General features: G+C 52.4%; 1 protein-coding gene across 14 annotated transcripts in view; it reads right to left on the reverse strand.

The window, feature by feature from the left end:
* The window catches only part of LOC105921370 (receptor-type tyrosine-protein phosphatase mu), a 134,342-nt gene that overhangs the window by 60,471 nt on the left and 53,523 nt on the right, over nucleotides 1-20,348 (reverse strand). For all 14 annotated transcript variants that reach the window (XM_036125654.1, XM_036125657.1, XM_036125648.1 and 11 more), the window contains exons 10-17: nucleotides 9,757-9,910; nucleotides 9,466-9,641; nucleotides 9,284-9,393; nucleotides 8,890-9,091; nucleotides 8,171-8,273; nucleotides 3,141-3,322; nucleotides 2,943-3,037; nucleotides 1,663-1,699 (exon numbers count right to left, since the gene is read on the reverse strand). In XM_036125654.1, the coding sequence (XP_035981547.1) occupies nucleotides 1,663-1,699; nucleotides 2,943-3,037; nucleotides 3,141-3,322; nucleotides 8,171-8,273; nucleotides 8,890-9,091; nucleotides 9,284-9,393; nucleotides 9,466-9,641; nucleotides 9,757-9,910 (1,059 nt within the window). The remainder of the gene's footprint in view (nucleotides 1-1,662; nucleotides 1,700-2,942; nucleotides 3,038-3,140; nucleotides 3,323-8,170; nucleotides 8,274-8,889; nucleotides 9,092-9,283; nucleotides 9,394-9,465; nucleotides 9,642-9,756; nucleotides 9,911-20,348) is intronic.

Below are 20,348 nucleotides of genomic sequence, written 5' to 3' on the forward strand. Positions count from 1 at the left end.
ACCGCCTGACCCTGTTCTGGTTATCTTCTCCAGAACCAAACCGCAGAGAAAGATTGCATTCTGGAGGATTTCTAAACTCTTCTACTTAAGACGTTGTTTAAACGACAAAGTTTAGGTGGGTTTCGTACCGCCCCTAGTGGCGTGGCGGAGATATTACACTGTTTTACATTTCTGCTAGCGTTGTTCCTGATTAAAATGTTGGCATGTAGAAGTGTTAACAGAACCAGAACAATACTCTAGTTATTAATTGTCACGTAAACCGGGCCTGACTCATAAAAGCCAAACCTGCCTGTGGTTCTCCTGGTTCTCCTCTGGAAAAGCAAGGAACTGATTAGTGGACCAGGAAACTTCCTGAAGCCTGCAGAAGCGTCTTAGTGGATCCAGAACCTCACGTTCCGGGTCCAGAATCAGACTCAGAAGGAAAGGTGTGTCCTTCCTGATCCCTCCTTCAGGTCAACAGTTCCCCTCCTTTCAGTCCAGAACCCAGGATCCAGTTAGCATCCAGCAGATGTTCCGGGGGTCTTTATATTCACACCAGGAGGCTGGTAGCGCAGCGCCTCACAGAGGAGACCAACAGCACCTACCAGCATCTGGTGTCGCTGAGGAAACTGTGAGTGTTTACTCTGTGAGGGAATATGCTAAAGCTGACCGGTTCTCCTGGTTCTCCCAGGATTCTCCAGAGAGGGTTCTCCCGCTCTCTGCACTCTCCTGTCCAAGGCGACGGCCTCCTGGTGCTTCTGTCTGACCTCAGTGGACATCTTCTCCAGCTGATGGAGTGGGGGGGGGGGGGGGGGGGTTAATGTGTAGGTTCTGGGTTCCAGAAGGAATCAGGACCAGTCTCTACGGGCGCTGCAGCTCCTTCAGGGTGACCTCACTGGTCTGATGTGGTTCCTGGAGCTCCTTCATGGTGGCTCAGCCTCCTGCTTAGTGCTGCTGCACCTCTGGGAGTTTCCAGTAAAGGTGTGTTTCTACTGACATGTGACCTTTAGATCGCTCACAGGTGGACTTCATTTAACCACATTTAAGACTTCTGAAGGTGATTGGTCGCTTCAGAGCAAAGGGGGTGGATACATCTGCACATGATAATATTCAGTTCATTTATCAACTGGTGCAGATCCATCAATTGAAATAAGATTGAAAACCAGGCGGGGGTGAATACTTTTGCCCGGTACTGCAGCAGAAGGCCAGTCCCTGTGAACGTTCCTCTAGAGCTAGACCAAAGGCTCGCTGACGTTGGAAAATCATTCATAACAGGTTTCAACCCCCCCATGCCTCAGCAGGTTTAATTACATATGGGGGGGGGGGGTAATTGGGATGGAAAGAAGCTCTAGAACTCTAGAACAATCAGTCCAGGTAAAATCTGGGTTTTATTCTTCTCTGGTCAAACATTAAATAAAGAGTCTCTGATCTCTGCAGGCAGAAACCATCAAAGTGGAAAAACTAGTTTTTATGCATTAAATGAAAATCTAAGCTGGAAATATTTGTGTGGAATGACTCTGGAAAAGTTCTGGATTCAGTGGGCATGCCTTTCTAGAAGAACCAAGAAGAACCTTTCTGGTGTAAATGTGAACCATCATGTTTCTACAGCTGGAACAACAACGTTTGAAGAGGAAAACCCGGGTGGAGCCAGTGGTACCAGAACCTTTCGGAGCGACGTCTTACCTTTAGTGGCGACTCTCACACAGTCGATCTTTGTCTCCTGGCGGAGAGAGAAACAAATTAGTTTCCTGTCAACACAACTGCAGACATATGAGCTGTCACATCTGGCTGCATCCTGCAGGACACACACACACACACACACACACACACACACACACACACACACACACACACACACACACACGCCCAGATACATACAAATAGGGACACACGCACATAAGGACACACTCAGGGACACACATGCCCAGATACACACAGTTGTCGTAAACAGGGCAGACAGAAGGCAAATGGTTGTGGATCAGTGCCTCTGGTGGCATTTAACAACCCCCCCCTCCACACACACACACACACACACACACACACACACACACACACACACACACACACAGGGAGAGGCTGGTTTGGTGAAAGGCAGAGAGAACATCTTGCATTTCTCTGGTTTTAACAAACAAGCGACAAATTAACCACAAGAGCTCATGAATATTCATGACCATACGCAGAAACCCACCGTGTGTGTGTGTGTGTGTGTGTGTGTAGGGGGGGGGGCAGTAAAAAGCACTACTACGGCTGCATTATTCAACACGCTCACAATTAAAGCTCTGAGCATCAATAATGAACACAAGGTTCTGCAGGCGTGTGTGAAAGTGAGCCGTTATCCTTTAATTGCACAAATATGTGAGGTGAGACACACACAGCCGCTGCAGCCTGGAACGATCTGCTGTCGCTGGAACAGCTCTTCCCGGTTCTGCGAGCTTTATGAGGGAACAGGAAGTGGAACCTTTGCAGGAACGTGGAGCCGAGCGGAGCCCTGCTGCACAGCAGGATGGGACATCTGCTTCCTGCCACGTCTTCAAGTGAAACCTTTCTGCCGCGGTAAACCGGCTGCTTTCCTGCAGCGGCAGCAACCAAACGGACCGGTTCCGTCCCAGGCTGCTGAAGGAACAGCTCTGAGCTCAGAACCTGGGGACTGATGCTTCAGTCTGGAAACATGGAAACAGCTCCCAGAGATCAGAGACCAGCCTCCTCTTTGAGGGCAATGCAGCCGGAGCAGAACTCAGAACCAGAACTCTGATGGGTTCCTTCAGGACCTTCTAGTTGTCATTCGGTGCCGCCTGCAGCTCCACCCTGAACCCCACCTTCATCTCTCTGATGAAGGCGGGGTTCCTGAGCTTCATCTGTCCTAAGCAGCGGTACCAATGGTTCCAGCGGTACGATGGTTCCAGCGGTACCGATGGTTCCAGCGGTACCGATGGTTCCAGCGGTACTGGTAAAGCAGAACTCACCCCGTTGGCCGAGCTCACAGCCTGGTAGTAGATGCCATAGCTCTTATGAGGCAGCAGAGGAGCGTTCCAGTAACCGTTGTAGGTCCGGTTATCACCTGTCCAACACACAGGTAAACAGGTTAACCAACCCGTCCCACATTGTTCAACTAAGCAGCTGGTTAAGGTAGTTGGGGTTGGTTAACTAGTTAGCACACTAACCAACAACGAAGGGCACGGGACTCCTCAGGTCAGTCATGGGCAGCTCGGCGCTGAAGTAGTACTGGGAGTTCAGCTGAGTGGCGTTCTGGAAGTGGATGGGAACCGGGTAGCAGCGAAGGATCTCTGCCGTGCCTCTCCTCAGCCTGCGGGGGCGCTCTTCCTCCACCACCACCTGGTACTTACTGCAGAGGGACAGGGGACACGGGTCAGCGGGTCCTCTCGCCAGCAGAGATGCAGCAGCAGCATAACTGAGAAGGTTAGTTAGCTGTTTGTGGTTAACTAGTCTGGTTATAACCCTGTGGTGTTGGTGGCTAGCCCTGCCCAGCTGAGTGAAGGGGATGATGGGAGATGCAGCGGTGCTGTGTTCAGCGTGTTGATTATTCATCTGAAAGGTCAGCCCTGCCCTCCTTCATCACTCTCTCCTGCACTTTTATTAAGTCTTCCTCTCGCTGCGCGTCCAGGCTGGAACTTTATAACAGTCTGACATTAAACGGCTCGTTCATGGCCTGCTGCCTGCTGCACGCCGCCGTTAGAGCCAGCGCCCAGGTAGAGGACACGGAGACAGGCCGCTGAGGAGCAACCGGTCGGCCGGCATGAAGATTTAGTGGCTCTAAAGGGCAGACAGCGATTTATGATTCTATGTTCTGGAGCGGTCCAGTCAGGGTCCGGACCTGAAGCTGTGCAATGAGGGGGATGGTGAGAACCTGGAGCTCATCATTCAGGATAAATCATCAGAAGAACCGAGCAGAAGGCTGACGCTCTGATTCATGTGGAGCTAAGGAAGATTTTTTCCATCAATTATTGAGAAGATTCACAATTTTCAACAAGTTTTTAACAATAAATGCAAATAAAACAAATATAAATACATTTTCTATCTTTTATGGAGAATTTTCTATCAAAAAGAACCTTCTGAGTTGGATGAAAACAATCTAAATCTGCTTGGGGTATGAATAGTTCTGGCCTGACTGCATGCAGTAGCAGATCCCTGAGAACCGACCCACGTTCTGGAAGGTTCTTCTTTTACTCCATCAGACTGACCCAGAGACAGAAGGAGCTGAACTCACAGATTTATGGTACCAGCCTGGACCCCAACAGATGTAGTTTGAAAAAATGTAGCTAATAAGGGAAAAGTGACTTGACAACATGTGACGTTTAACTGGTTCATCGTCTGGTTTTAACGTCATTATCACACCAGAGCCAAACCAAACCCAGAAATCTGACTGGAGCTAAGAATCCAAATGGTTCTGGTAATTCTGCGCTAAAACAAGTCTTCAGTCTCAGGACTTCTACAGGACCTGGAAGGTCTCCAGTGACTGGTCAGGGACTAGAGATGCAGCGTGAGGAGAGCCTCGGTGTTTTCTTCACCAGGAACCAAGCTGCACCTGGCTTGATGTTTCCATCTCAGATCAATGAAGTTAAATCAATCAGCGGTTTCTCTCCTCTCTCCACGCTGCATTTCTCCGTTTACGGCCATAAACTCTGAGACACTCAGAGTTTGTTTCTTCAGACGCTCACCAGGCCTCGCTGCTACCGACTCTTCGCTTTCTGGGCTTTAAGGGGAGGAGAAAAACTTCAAAACCTTCAGAAAAATATATTTAGCTCAAAAGCTAACATCTGCAGGGTCTTCTATCAGCTGACCTGGTAATCTACAGCCGGACTCTGCAGCCGGCGCCACCAGCGGGTCTCCAGAACCCGGAGCTGGCCCCGAACGCACCACACTGCTTTTCTGCTCTGTTTGTGTCCTGAGGGACGCTGGAAACAATAGTTGTGTTTTTCATGGGAGCCAGGTTCAGGACAGAAGTCATACATCACCAAAAAGCAACTCGTGCACGCCCTCACATGCACGCTTTCACGTGCACTCACATGCACAGAGTGCACGGTGTGGGACTGCAGCGCTGAAACATTTCCTGCTGGACAGGAAACTAATGGAGGCCAGGAAGACGTGCGCTGTAGCAAACACGTGCACGGGCCTGCGTGCACAGTGACACACATCCAGTGTTATTGTTGAACTCTCTACAGAAACTGATCCAATCATTCCTTCGTCCTCTTTTCTTTCCCTCCCACTCGCTTCTCTCTCTTTATCTCTTTTCTTCTCCTCTCTGTCTTTGACAAACTGTCTCCAATCACATTTCTCCATGCTCACTGTGTCGGTGTGTGTGTGTCGGTGTGTGTCGTGTGTGAGACAGTAATCTGATTACAGCTGCAGGTCGCCTGCAGCAACACCTTTTGTCCTGCGACGTGGAGCTCTGCTGTCGGATCATGAAGCTCAGTTAAATTTAAACACAGCAACATGAAGTGGAATCTGATGGCTTTCACTTCAGCTATCGTGTCAATTACCACAGCCTACATCACACACGCGCTCTGAAGCAAACCCAACACGCCACCAGCCTGTGTTCTCCAGCTCAGAGGAACAAGGTGATGCTGCAGCGCCGCGATCGCTCCAGCTGCTGATTATTTCTGCACAACACGGATCCTTCCACCTAGTTAGTGGCAGCAGAGTCTATGTTGGGGGGAAACACCCTCAGCAGGTTCTAACACGACTTCTGATTTACCCTGGGATGAGCAGCACCGACCCGTCCCGCTCCAGTCAGACTGAACGGATCCAGCAACCAGCAGAGACCATCAGCAGGTCAATGAACTGTGTGTGAGTGACACATTCAGCTGTTAATCCCTCGTTAATCCTCCATGTTAGCAGCACGCTCTGATCAGCCCCGCCCGCTGCTCGTTAATTAACCAAATCCCTCGTTAAAGCTCCACCAGGGAGCCCCGACAGCTGTCGACATGACGACTGTTACCGGGGATACCGCCTCCCTGGACGGCTGTAAAAAACTTCACAGAGAGCTTAAAAGTGCTGCTGGCTCGTTTCCCTGAGGGCGGTGTGCCCGGGGTTACCTGACGGGGGCGCCGCTAGGCTCGTTTCCTGAGGGCGGTGTGCCCTGGGTTACTAGACGGGGGCGCAGCTAGGCTCGTTTCCCTGAGGGCGGTGTGCCCTGGGTTACCTGACGGGGGCGCCGCTAGGCTCGTTTCCCTGAGGGCGGTGTGCCCTGGGTTACCTGACGGGGGCGCCGCTAGGCCCGTTTCGCTGAGGGCAGTGTGCCGGGGTTACCTGACAGGGGCGCCGCTAGGCTCGTTTCGCTGAGGGCGGTGTGCCGGGGTTACCTGACGGGGGCGCCGCTAGGCTCGTTTCCCTGAGGGCGGTGCACCCTGGGTTACCTGACGGGGGCGCAGCTAGGCTCGTTTCCCTGAGGGCGGTGTGCCCGGGGTTACCTGACGGGGGCGCCGCTAGGCCCGTTTCGCTGAGGGCGGTGTGCCGGGGTTACCTGACGGGGGAGCCACTAGGCTCGTTTCCCTGAGGGCGGTGTGCCCGGGTTACCTGACGGGGGCGCCGCTAGGCCCGTTTCGCTGAGGGCAGTGTGCCGGGGTTACCTGACGGGGGCGCCGCTAGGCTCGTTTCGCTGAGGGCGGTGTGCCGGGGTTACCTGACGGGGGCGCCGCTAGGCTCGTTTCCCTGAGGGCGGTGCACCCTGGGTTACCTGACGGGGGCGCCGCTAGGCTCGTTTCCCTGAGGGCGGTGTGCCCTGGGTTACTAGACGGGGGCGCCGCTAGGCTCGTTTCCCTGAGGGCGGTGCACCCTGGGTTACCTGACGGGGGCGCCGCTAGGCTCGTTTCCCTGAGGGCGGTGCGCCCGGGGTTACCTGACGGGGTGCCACTAGGCTCGTTTCCCTGAGGGCGGTGTGCCCTGGGTTACCTGACGGGGCGCCGCTAGGCTCGTTTCCCTGAGGGCGGTGTGCCCTGGGTTACCTGACGGGGGCGCCGCTAGGCTCGTTTCCCTGAGGGCGGTGTGCCCTGGGTTACCTGACGGGGGCGCCGCTAGGCCCGTTTCGCTGAGGGCAGTGTGCCGGGGTTACCTGACAGGGGCGCCGCTAGGCTCGTTTCGCTGAGGGCGGTGTGCCGGGGTTACCTGACGGGGGCGCCGCTAGGCTCGTTTCCCTGAGGGCGGTGCACCCTGGGTTACCTGACGGGGGCGCAGCTAGGCTCGTTTCCCTGAGGGCGGTGTGCCCGGGGTTACCTGACGGGGGCGCCGCTAGGCCCGTTTCGCTGAGGGCAGTGTGCCGGGGTTACCTGACGGGGGCGCCGCTAGGCTCGTTTCGCTGAGGGCGGTGTGCCGGGGTTACCTGACAGGGGCGCCGCTAGGCTCGTTTCCCTGAGGGCGGTGCACCCTGGGTTACCTGACGGGGGCGCCGCTAGGCCCGTTTCCCTGAGGGCGGTGTGCCCTGGGTTACTAGACGGGGGCGCAGCTAGGCTCGTTTCCCTGAGGGCGGTGTGCCCGGGGTTACCTGACGGGGGCGCCGCTAGGCCCGTTTCCCTGAGGGCGGTGTGCCCGGGGTTACCTGACGGGGGCGCCGCTAGGCCCGTTTCGCTGAGGGCGGTGTGCCGGGGTTACCTGACGGGGGCGCCGCTAGGCTCGTTTCCCTGAGGGCGGTGCACCCTGGGTTACCTGACGGGGGCGCCGCTAGGCTCGTTTCCCTGAGGGCGGTGCACCCTGGGTTACCTGACGGGGGCGCCGCTAGGCTCGTTTCCCTGAGGGCGGTGTGCCCTGGGTTACCTGACGGGGGCGCCGCTAGGCTCGTTTCCCTGAGGGCGGTGTGCCCTGGGTTACCTGACGGGGGCGGCGCTAGGCCCGTTTCGCTGAGGGCAGTGTGCCGGGGTTACCTGACAGGGGCGCCACTAGGCTCGTTTCCCTGAGGGCGGTGTGCCCGGGGTTACCTGACAGGGGCGCCGCTAGGCCCGTTACCCTGACAGCGGTGTGCCCGGGTTACCTGACGGGGGCTCAGCTAGGCTCGTTTCCCTGAGGGCGGTGCGCCCTGGGTTACCTGACGGGGGCGCCGCTAGGCTCGTTTCCCTGAGGGCGGTGTGCCCGGGGTTACCTGACAGGGGCGCTAGGCCCGTTTCCCTGAGGGCGGTGTGCCCGGGGTTACCTGACGGGGGCGCTAGGCCCGTTTCCCTGAGGGCGGCGTGCCACGGGTTACCTGACGGGGGCACCGCGGCTGTGAGCGGGCTTCAGCAGGACCGTGACGGAGGAGTCGGTCTGGTTCAGAGGAGACTCCTGATCGTAGGCCGGCATGAGAGGAGCTGAGGAGCAGAGAGGCAGAGGTCAGACCCGCAGCAGAACCATGACGAACAGAACCATGATCAACAGAACCGTGATAAACAGAACCGTGACAAACAGAACCGTGATAAACAGAACCGTGATAAACAGAACCGTGAAGAACAGAACCGTGATAAACAGAACCATGATCAACAGAACCATGATCAACAGAACCGTGACAAACAGAACCGTGACGAACAGAACCATGACGAACAGAACCGTGACGAACAGGACAGTGATAAACAGAACAGTGATAAACAGAACCATGATCAACAGAACCATGATCAACAGAACCGTGACAAACAGAACCGTGACGATTAGAACCGTGACAAACAGAACAGTGATAAACAGAACCGTGATAAACAGAACCATGATGAACAGAACCGTGAAGAACAAAACCGTGACGAACAGAACTGTGAAGAACAGAACCGTCACGAACAGAACCGTGGTAAACAGAACCGTCACGAACAGAACCGTGATAAACAGAACCGTGATAAACAGAACTCTCCTACATTTGCCTTTTCCCGTAATGGAACCATGGTCAGTGAAGGCATTCCACGTCACTATGGGGCCCCTTCTTGTTGGGCCCCGGGTCCTTACCTGAGATTTTGGTGGTGAACTGTGTGATGGCCGGGGGCCCGAAGCCTTTAACGGTGGAGGCTCTTATTGTGAAGGAGTAGGTGGAGCCTGGGGAGAGGCCAGAGAACACGTGGCTTGTCTCATTGGCCGGTTTGAACACCTTCCCGCTCTGATTGGACAGGTCAAACTCTGTGTCGAAGGAGCTGAGAGCTTTGTAGGAGATCTGTGGAGGACATCAGCATTACATATCTGCAAGGGGATTGTGGGTAATGGAGTTGCTTTCACAGGAAGACTGATATGAAGTTTTAATTAAAGTCTGAATGAAACAGCAGCTCCTGATTTTCTGATGAAGCCAAAAGGTTTGCACCAAGTCAGACTACACCACCCATAATGCATTGCTGTCTGAAGGGCTCACCTCGTACTGCCGGATGAGGCCGTAGGTGTTCAGCGGCTCTCTCCAGCTCAGACTGATCTGCTGCTCGTAGGTACGACCCAGGATGGAGTCCTCCGGCACGGCTCCGGGAACTACAAGCACAAAATTCAAGGTGATTCACCTGCAGGCTCAGAGAACAGCAGCACAGTAACGGAGAACCGTACCGTCCTCGTCAGTCAGAACCAGCAGCTCCGCGCTCTCCTTGCGTCCCTCCGGGTTGCTCAGAACCAGCTTCAGGCTGACGTTGGTGTACGGGGTGAGGCTGCGGATGGTGTGCTGCGGCAGGGAGCTCAGCGTGTCGTAAACCTCCTCCTCTCTGACCTGCTCCTTCACCGGCTCCCTGTGGGAGACACGCTGGGGTTACCTGTTAGCCCCGCCCACTGCTTACAAGCTGCTTCCTCCCAGGACGCTCCGCCCTCTCTCGTCACATGACTTTGAGCTCCGCCCCTGCTTACCTGCTGGACGCCCCTGCAGGCCTGTAGCGGTACTGCACGGTCAGGTTGTAGCTGTGGCAGCGGGTCACGTTGTATCCGAACGGTTCCCATCGGACCGTCACCTGTTTGGACTGAACGTCGCTGACCTGGAGCCGGCGTGGGCCGTGCATCGGATCTGGAATGGGAACAAGAAAACATCAGTCGTCTCACGTGACGCTAGCATCCATTTTTAACTTTCCTCTTTTCTGGGTATGTTTTATCATTCTGGATAAAACCAAAACGGTTCTGGCTTCAGGTTGAGCATCTGGAGCCCGACCTTTCACTTTAACGGAGAGCAGTGGAGAACGTCAGCGGAACATTTGCTCGTTCAAGAGTTCAAAGTAAAACAGGTACGGAGCTGACGGCACGATCACTGTCCTCTGCAGAGAGAAACGGACCGGTACCATGTGCTTCACCAGACAAACATCAGTTATTACAGCCAGCTTCAGTCCCAGAAACTCTGCAGCTCGTTTAGCCGACATCCTTCCTGAGAACGGGTCGGTCCAGACAGAACCCAGCGGAGAGGTTCCTGTCCTCTGAGCATTTAACTTCATATTTCTGCTCATGAGTAGAACTTTACAAAGTGACGTGTTGGATGGAGACTGGGTGAAACTAACGGGTCTGGACCGGGTTCTGTCTCGCTTTGAGAGACGATCTGTTGCTCTTCACTTCAGGGTCAAGCTCCGATCTGAGGCGAATAAATGAGTCAGAACGCGGTGAGATGTTTGGACTCACGCGAATCAGAACCATCGGTCATCAGAACCAACGGTCATCAGAACCATCGGTCATCAGAAACAACGGTCATCAGAACCATTGGTCATCAGAACCAACGGTCATCAGAACCAACGGTCATCAGAACCATCGGTCATCAGAACCAACGGTCATCAGAACCATCGGTCATCTGAACCAAAGCTGAGGGAAGGCTCACAGTTCCTGACCCAATAGGATGCCTGAGGACTGATCCAGCTCAGTTTATGGGTCAGATCCGCAGAACCACCGAGACCCTCAGAGGGGTCCAAACCTGGCAGCTTTTTCAGGAAGAGGGAAAAAGCTTCAGCCGAGACGGAGATTAAAGGACGTTGGGAAGTGAGCGCGCTCAGACGCAGCAGCCGGTCTAAGTGGAGAATTTCTGTGTGACAGACAGAGATCCACTCAGAGGGAGGATGATGGATGAAAGCGGCGCAGAGCAATTTCTCCTGACGAAAATCCTGCCTGGCTGTGTGTGTGTTCAGGTGCAGAACAATACCTTTCCTGTTCTCCCTCCTCTTTCATCTGAGTGTGTGTATGTGTGGTCGACTGTGGCTGCACACATGCTTCCTGTTATTGAGCTGTGGACGCACACACACAGTAACACACACACACACACGCACACACACACACACACACACACACACACAGTAACACACACACACAGTAACACACACACACAGTAACACAGCAGCTTTTAATGGAGCACAATAGAAGCACTTGTGAGTTTCTTCTCCTTGATTGTGCGATGAAAGACGGACAGAGAGCTAAAACGTTGCTGCGGAGAGAGCGCACACACCGACATCACAACTGAAACGATGCGGGTCAGGGTTCAAGGGGAGGAGGGGGGCCGAGGTGGTTCCCATTACCCATAATCCCTTGGGGGAAAGTGAAAAACATCTCAGAAATCCATCCAATTTCTCAAAGTTAAATCTATGAGTTATGTGGGAATGACAGGTCCCTCTCTGTTGGACATGTCTCAGTGTTATAGACATGTTTCAGTGTTCTGGACATGTCTCTGTAATAAATATGTCTAAGCTTGGTGGACATGTCTCAGTGTGGTGGACATGTCTCAATATGGTGGACATGTCTCTGTGTAATAAACATGTTTCAGTGTTCTGGACATGTCTCAACGTGGTGGACATGTCTAAGTGTGGTGGACATGTTTCAGTGTGGTGGACATGTCTCAGCTTGGTGGACATGTCTAAGTGTGGTGGACATGTCTCAGCTTGGTGGACATGTCTAAGTGTTATAGACATGTTTCAGTGTTGTGGACATGTCTCTGTAATAAATATGTCTAAGCTTGGTGGACATGTCTCGGTGTAGTGGACATGTCTCGGTGTAGTGGACATGTCTCGGTGTGGTGGACATGTCTCAGCTTGGTGGACATGTCTAAGTGTGGTGGACATGTCTCAGCTTGGTGGACATGTCTAAGTGTTATAGACATGTTTCAGTGTTGTGGACATGTCTAAGTGTGGTGGACATGTATCAGTGTAATAGACATGTTTCAGTGTTGTGGACATGTCTCAGTGTGGTGGACATGTCTCAGCTTGGTGGACATGTCTCGGTGTAGTGGACATGTCTCGGTGTAGTGGACATGTCTCAGTGTAATAGACATGTTTCAGTGTGGTTGACATGTCTCAGCTTGGTGGACATGTCTAAGTGTGGTGGACATGTATCAGTGTAATAGACATGTTTCAGTGTTGTGGACATGTCTCAGTGTGGTGGACATGTCTCAGCTTGGTGGACATGTCTCAGTGTTATAGACATGTTTCGGTGTAGTGGACATGTCTCGGTGTAGTGGACATGTCTCGGTGTGGTGGACATGTTTCAGTGTGGTGGACATGTCTCGGTGTAATAAACATGTCTCAGTGTGGTTGACATGTTTCAGTGTGGTGGACATGTCTCAATGTGGTGGACATGTCTCGGTGTAATTAACATATCTCAGTGTAATAAACATGTTTCAGTTTGGTGGACATTTCTCAGCTAGATGGACATGTCTAAGTGTGGTGGACATGTTTCAGTGTGGTGGACATGTCTCAGGTTGGTGGACATGTCTAAATGTGGTGGACATGTCTCAGGTTGGTGGACATGTCTAAGTGTGGTGGACATGTCTCAACTTGGTGGATATGTCTAAGTGTGGTGGACATGTCTCGGTGTAATAAACATATCTTAGTGTAATAAACATGTTTCAGTGTTGTGGACATGTTTCAGTGTGGTGGACATGTCTCAGGTTGGTGGACATGTTTCAGTGTGGTGGACATGTCTCAGTGTGGTGGACATGTCTAAGTGTGGTGGACATGTTTCAGTGTGGTGGACATGTTTCAGGTGGGTGGACATGTTTCAGTGTGGTGGACATGTCTCAGAGTGGTGGACATGTTTCAGCTTGGTGGACATGTTTCAGTGTGGTGGACATGTCTCAGTGTGGTGGACATGTCTAAGTGTGGTGGACATGTTTCAGTGTGGTGGACATGTCTAAGTGTGGTGGACATGTTTCAGTGTGGTGGACATGTTTCAGCTTGGTGGACATGTTTCAGTGTGGTGGACATGTCTCAGCTTGGTGGACATGTCTTGGTGTGGTGGACATGTCTCAGCTTGGTGGACATGTCTAAGTGTGGTGGACATGTTTCAGTGTGGTGGACATGTCTCAGGTTGGTGGACATGTCTAAGTGTGGTGGACATGTCTCAACTTGGTGGATATGTCTAAGTGTGGTGGACATGTCTTGGTGTAATAAACATATCTTAGTGTAATAAACATGTTTCAGTGTTGTGGACATGTCTCAGCTAGATGGACATGTCTAAGTGTGGTGGACATTTTTCAGTGTGGTGGACATGTCTCAGGTTGGTGGACATGTCTCAGTGTAATAAACATGTTTCAGTTTGGTGGACATGTCTAAGTGTGGTGGACATGTTTCAGGTGGGTGGACATGTTTCAGGTTGGTGGACATGTTTCAGTGTGGTGGACATGTCTCAGTGTGGTGGACATGTTTCAGCTTGGTGGACAAGTTTTCATTGTGGTGGACATGTTTCAGTGTGGTGGACATGTCTCAGTGTGGTGGACATGTTTCAGCTTGGTGGACATGTCTCAGTGTGGTGGACATGTTTCAGCTTGGTGGACATGTTTCAGTGTGGTGGACATGTCTAAGTGTGCTGGACATGTCTCAGGTTGGTGGACATGTCTAAGTGTGGTGGACATGTTTCAGGTGGGTGGACATGTTTCAGGTTGGTGGACATGTTTCAGTGTGGTGGACATGTCTCAGTGTGGTGGACATGTTTCAGCTTGGTGGACATGTTTCAGTGTGGTGGACATGTTTCAGCTTGGTGGACAAGTTTTCATTGTGGTGGACATGTTTCAGTGTGGTGGACATGTCTCAGCTTGGTGGACATGTCTTGGTGTGGTGGACATGTCTCAGCTTGGTGGACATGTCTAAGTGTGGTGGACATGTCTCAACTTGGTGGACATGTCTCAGTGTGGTGGACATGTTTCAGCTTGGTGGACAAGTTTTCATTGTGGTGGACATGTTTCAGTGTGGTGGACATGTCTCAGCTTGGTGGACATGTCTTGGTGTGGTGGACATGTCTCAGCTTGGTGGACATGTCTCAGCTTGGTGGACATGTTTCAGTGTGGTGGACATGTCTCAGCTTGGTGGACATGTCTAAGTGTGGTGGACATGTCTCAACTTGGTGGACATGTCTCAGTGTGGTGGACATGTTTCAGCTTGGTGGACAAGTTTTCATTGTGGTGGACATGTTTCAGTGTGGTGGACATGTCTCAGTGTGGTGGACATGTTTCAGCTTGGTGGACATGTCTCAGTGTGGTGGACATGTTTCAGCTTGGTGGACATGTTTCAGTGTGGTGGACATGTCTAAGTGTGCTGGACATGTCTCAGGTTGGTGGACATGTCTAAGTGTGGTGGACATGTTTCAGGTGGGTGGACATGTTTCAGGTTGGTGGACATGTTTCAGTGTGGTGGACATGTCTCAGTGTGGTGGACATGTTTCAGCTTGGTGGACATGTTTCAGTGTGGTGGACATGTTTCAGGTTGGTCGACATGTTTCAGTGTGGTGGACATGTCTAAGTGTGGTGGACATGTTTCAGTGTGGTGGACATGTTTCAGCTTGGTGGACATGTTTCAGTGTGGTGGACATGTCTCAGCTTGGTGGACATGTCTTGGTGTGGTGGACATGTCTCAGCTTGGTGGACATGTCTAAGTGTGGTGTACATGTTTCAGTGTGGTGGACATGTTTTAGCTTGGTGGACATGTTTCAACTTGGTGGACATGTTTCAGTGTGGTGGACATGTCTCAGGTTGGTGGACATGTCTCAGTGTAATAAACATGTTTCAGTTTGGTGGACATGTCTAAGTGTGCTGGACATGTCTCAGGTTGGTGGACATGTCTAAGTGTGGTGGACATGTTTCAGGTGGGTGGACATGTTTCAGGTTGGTGGACATGTTTCAGTGTGGTGGACATGTCTCAGTGTGGTGGACATGTTTCAGCTTGGTGGACATGTTTCAGTGTGGTGGACATGTTTCAGCTTGGTGGACATGTTTCAGTGTGGTGGACATGTTTCAGTGTGGTGGACATGTCTAAGTGTGGTGGACATGTTTTAGCTTGGTGGACATGTTTCAGTGTAATAGACATGTCTCAGGTTGGTGGACATGTCTAAGTGTGGTGGACATGTTTCAGGTGGGTAGACATGTTTCAGTGTGGTGGACATGTCTCAATGTGGTGGACATGTTTCAGTGTGGTGGACATGTTTCAGCTTGGTGGACATGTTTCAGTGTGGTGGACATGTTTCAGTGTGGTGGACATGTCTAAGTGTGGTGGACATGTTTTAGCTTGGTGGACATGTTTCAGTGTAATAGACATGTCTCAGGTTGGTGGACATGTCTAAGTGTGGTGGACATGTTTCAGGTGGGTAGACATGTTTCAGTGTGGTGGACATGTCTCAGGTTGGTGGACATGTTTCAGTGTGGTGGACTTGTCTCAGGTTGGTGGACATGTCTAAGTGTGGTGGACATGTCTCAGTGTGGTGGACATGTTTCAGTGTGGTGGACATGTCTCAGCTTGGTGGACATGTCTTGGTGTGGTGGACATGTCTCAGCTTGGTGGACATGTCTCAGCTTGGTGGACATGTTTCAGTGTGGTGGACATGTCTCAGCTTGGTGGACATGTCTAAGTGTGGTGGACATGTCTCAACTTGGTGGACATGTCTCAGTGTGGTGGACATGTTTCAGCTTGGTGGACAAGTTTTCATTGTGGTGGACATGTTTCAGTGTGGTGGACATGTCTCAGTGTGGTGGACATGTTTCAGCTTGGTGGACATGTCTCAGTGTGGTGGACATGTTTCAGCTTGGTGGACATGTTTCAGTGTGGTGGACATGTCTAAGTGTGCTGGACATGTCTCAGGTTGGTGGACATGTCTAAGTGTGGTGGACATGTTTCAGGTGGGTGGACATGTTTCAGGTTGGTGGACATGTTTCAGTGTGGTGGACATGTCTCAGTGTGGTGGACATGTTTCAGCTTGGTGGACATGTTTCAGTGTGGTGGACATGTTTCAGGTTGGTCGACATGTTTCAGTGTGGTGGACATGTCTAAGTGTGGTGGACATGTTTCAGTGTGGTGGACATGTTTCAGCTTGGTGGACATGTTTCAGTGTGGTGGACATGTCTCAGCTTGGTGGACATGTCTTGGTGTGGTGGACATGTCTCAGCTTGGTGGACATGTCTAAGTGTGGTGTACATGTTTCAGTGTGGTGGACATGTTTTAGCTTGGTGGACATGTTTCAACTTGGTGGACATGTTTCAGTGTGGTGGACATGTCTCAGGTTGGTGGACATGTCTCAGTGTAATAAACATGTTTCAGTTTGGTGGACATGTCTAAGTGTGCTGGACATGTCTCAGGTTGGTGGACATGTCTAAGTGTGGTGGACATGTTTCAGGTGGGTGGACATGTTTCAGGTTGGTGGACATGTTTCAGTGTGGTGGACATGTCTCAGTGTGGTGGACATGTTTCAGCTTGGTGGACATGTTTCAGTGTGGTGGACATGTTTCAGCTTGGTGGACATGTTTCAGTGTGGTGGACATGTTTCAGTGTGGTGGACATGTCTAAGTGTGGTGGACATGTTTTAGCTTGGTGGACATGTTTCAGTGTAATAGACATGTCTCAGGTTGGTGGACATGTCTAAGTGTGGTGGACATGTTTCAGGTGGGTAGACATGTTTCAGTGTGGTGGACATGTCTCAATGTGGTGGACATGTTTCAGTGTGGTGGACATGTTTCAGCTTGGTGGACATGTTTCAGTGTGGTGGACATGTTTCAGTGTGGTGGACATGTCTAAGTGTGGTGGACATGTTTTAGCTTGGTGGACATGTTTCAGTGTAATAGACATGTCTCAGGTTGGTGGACATGTCTAAGTGTGGTGGACATGTTTCAGGTGGGTAGACATGTTTCAGTGTGGTGGACATGTCTCAGGTTGGTGGACATGTTTCAGTGTGGTGGACTTGTCTCAGGTTGGTGGACATGTCTAAGTGTGGTGGACATGTCTCAGGTTGGTGGACAAGTCTCAGCCTGGCAGACATTTTCTGAGCAGTTTTTGTCTCTCCTGGCTTCCAGACAGGTAGCAGTGTGCTGCAGTGGGACAACAGACACTCCCCAGGACTTCTGGAGATGTGAGACATGTCCTTCCCAGAAGAACGTGTTCTTGCAGCAGGCGGTACCATTGAGCCCGGTTCTGGTTCATGCTGGGGGGGGGGGGGTTCTGCAGTGGAACCTGCATGCAGTCAGCTGGGCTGATAACTGCATTTCTAACACTAGTGTGGTGGTTGCAGGATGAAACTGGACCAGATGGGTCCGCATGGCCGGGTTCTACGTCGTGTTCTACTGGACCCGGGCCTGGAGATGATCCCTGCTCCTACGAGGCTCCACAACTGAAAAAGATCTGCCTGGTTCTGGTCCCAGTCAGGTTCCCCCTGAAAAAGATCTGCCTGGTTCTGGTCCCAGTCAGGTTCCCCCTGAAAAAGATCTGCCTGGTTCTGGTCCCAGTCAGGTTCCCCCTGTGAACCCGGCGCTGCGTCATGTGACCGCCGTTCTTCTTCTTCTGCGCTGACATCTGACGGGTGAAAAAGTCGTCCGCCTCGCCGCTCTGCAGCCGCTGTCTGACCTTTTCAGCCCACGCCGCCCTGACTGATTGAAACAGATTTGCTACACGACTGCGGCATTCAGCCGCCGACACACCACACGCCCTGAGACACGCTGAGACACACTGAGACACGCTGAGCAGCTGCTGGCTTTGATATTTCCTCCTCGCTCTCATAAATCTCCTGCTTCTCCTCTGACATTTAATTCTAATAAACTACAGATAACTGAGCGGCTCTGAGACGGCGCCCCCTGCAGGCTGCTTCACCACCGCTTCACCACGGCCACGCTGACATTCCTCTGAGACGTGCTGGGGGGGGGGGGGGTCCATTTTTAGAGATCTCCTCTAAATCAAGTTATCCTGATAATGTGCTGAATGAAACCCAGAGAACGTCATCCTGGGTTCCCCTGCAGGGAGAACGTGGAGGGAGAACGTGGAGGAAGAACCTGGATGGAGAACCTGGATGGAGAACCTGTGAAGTGCCTTTATGACCTCTCTGGGCCACCGTACAGAAGAGCAGCTTTTATTTCAGCAGCACCAAACTACAACAGATCCAGGTTGATGCCAGCCCAGTTCAGTCCAGTTCAGTCCTACTTACGACCCGGTCCACTCAGAACGTGTCCACTCAGAACATGTCCACTCAGAACGTGTCCACTCAGAACATGTCCACTCAGAACATGTCCACTCAGAACATGTCCACTCAGAACACGTCCACTCAGAACATCCCCTAATCTGTGGAACCCAGCTGGTTGCAGCAACGCTCCTCCTGAGCAGCAGGGGGCGACCTGCTTCACAGACATACCGCTGAGCGAGTCGCCATGCAGAGAAGAATGAAATGGTACCGGAACACCGGGCTCTACAGAACCCGGATCGAGGTCATTTGTGCTGTAATGTTCTGGTTCTCCTCTGACTGTTGGACTGAAATGAAACACGGGGCGGTTCTTCTTCTAGCTCAGAACCCACAAAAACAACGACCAGAACCACACGGCTGCAGCGGTGAAGACAAGAACCCAAAGGTTCTGGAGCGGTCCGGCCTGAACCGGATTAGGATCTGGCAGAGAAGCCGTGGCTGCAGCTACAGATTAGGGTGATGGTGCGGAGGCCTTCCACCTCAGAGAGCTGCAGACAATCCATCGGAACCGGAGCAGAACCGGGTCTGTAGCTCTGATGCTGGTTCCGTTAATCACTGAGAATCCAGCTGGTGGAAACGGAAGGTTCTTTACATCAGAACATCTTTACCATTTTACTAGAGACGCTCGTCTGGTTTCCTATCAGAACCAGAACATCGGGTCTGGGATCAGACTCAACGGCTGCAGGAAGAGGGAACTGGTCTGGGGGGGGGGGGGGGGGGCATCGTCAGCCCAGTCCAGAACTGGTCTTCTCTGAACCAGAACCAAGAACAGGTCAGAGAAGGTTCTGGTAAAAGCTCTAAAACGCCTGAGAGGCGAGCGGAGCGTGAAAATCTGAGGTGGAAAAAGACTCGCAGTGAAATATTCATCGAGTGTTTTCCTGAAAGCCGGCAGACAAACAGACGCTCACGCTTTAATGGATGTAAACAGAACCGGCGCCGCTGCTGGACCCGCTGGGCCCGCTGGGTCCTTCAACAACAACCGTATCAGAACATCTCCCAGCGTTCTGTCAGAACCTTAGTCACAACAACAACCGTTTGGATCACACTTCATTCACATCCAATCAGAACATTCAGGTCCAATCAGAACATTCAGGTCCAATCAGAACATTCAGGTCCAATCAGAACATTCAGGTCCAATCAGAACACCGGCACCAACTGACAGCGCCAGAAAACAAAGATCCTCCCACGCCCCAGAACCATCAGCCCCAGAACCCAGAACCATCAGTCCCAGAACCATCAGCCCCAGAACCATCAGCCCCAGAACCCAGAACCACCAGCTCCAGAACCACCAGCTCCAGAACCACCAGCTCCAGAACCATCAGCCCCAGAACCATCAACTCCAGAACCACCAGCTCCAGAACCATCAGCCCCAGAACCATCAGCCCCAGAACCCAGAACCATCAGCTCCAGAACCATCAGCCCCAGAACCCAGAACCACCAGCTCCAGAACCATCAGCCCCAGAACCATCAGCCCCAGAACCCAGAACCACCAGCTCCAGAACCACCAGCTCCAGAACCACCAGCTCCAGAACCATCAGCCCCAGAACCATCAACTCCAGAACCACCAGCTCCAGAACCATCAGCCCCAGAACCATCAGCCCCAGAACCCAGAACCATCAGCTCCAGAACCATCAGCCCCAGAACCCAGAACCACCAGCTCCAGAACCCAGAACCATCAGCCCCAGAACCCAGAACCATCAGCCCCAGCTTCAGAACCATCAGCTGAGCCAAAGTCCGGTTGCTTTGCTTTCTGCCTGCAGCAGAACCTGGAAAAGATTCTGGACTGTGACAACGTGGGGAAACGGTCCAGACGTGACCCGCTATGGTCCTAAAAGTTCTCCCCACCTGTTTGGGTTGGGTCGGTACGGACCAGGCGTATGTTGGGAGGATTTACAGTTTGTGGATCAGAACCAAATGGTTCTGTTGTAGCTTCCAGCTTCTCCTCGGCCTTTTCTCCAGTCAGATCTTCAGTGACTTTAGAACGCTCAGACCTCTGTCACGTTCTCTGTGCCTTTACGGAACCGTTCCGCCCCTCTGCTGGGAAGCTTCTGTGGTGG

Source organism: Fundulus heteroclitus, chromosome 21 (genome assembly GCF_011125445.2).
Source record: "Fundulus heteroclitus isolate FHET01 chromosome 21, MU-UCD_Fhet_4.1, whole genome shotgun sequence".
Classification (NCBI taxonomy): Eukaryota; Metazoa; Chordata; class Actinopteri; order Cyprinodontiformes; family Fundulidae; genus Fundulus; species Fundulus heteroclitus.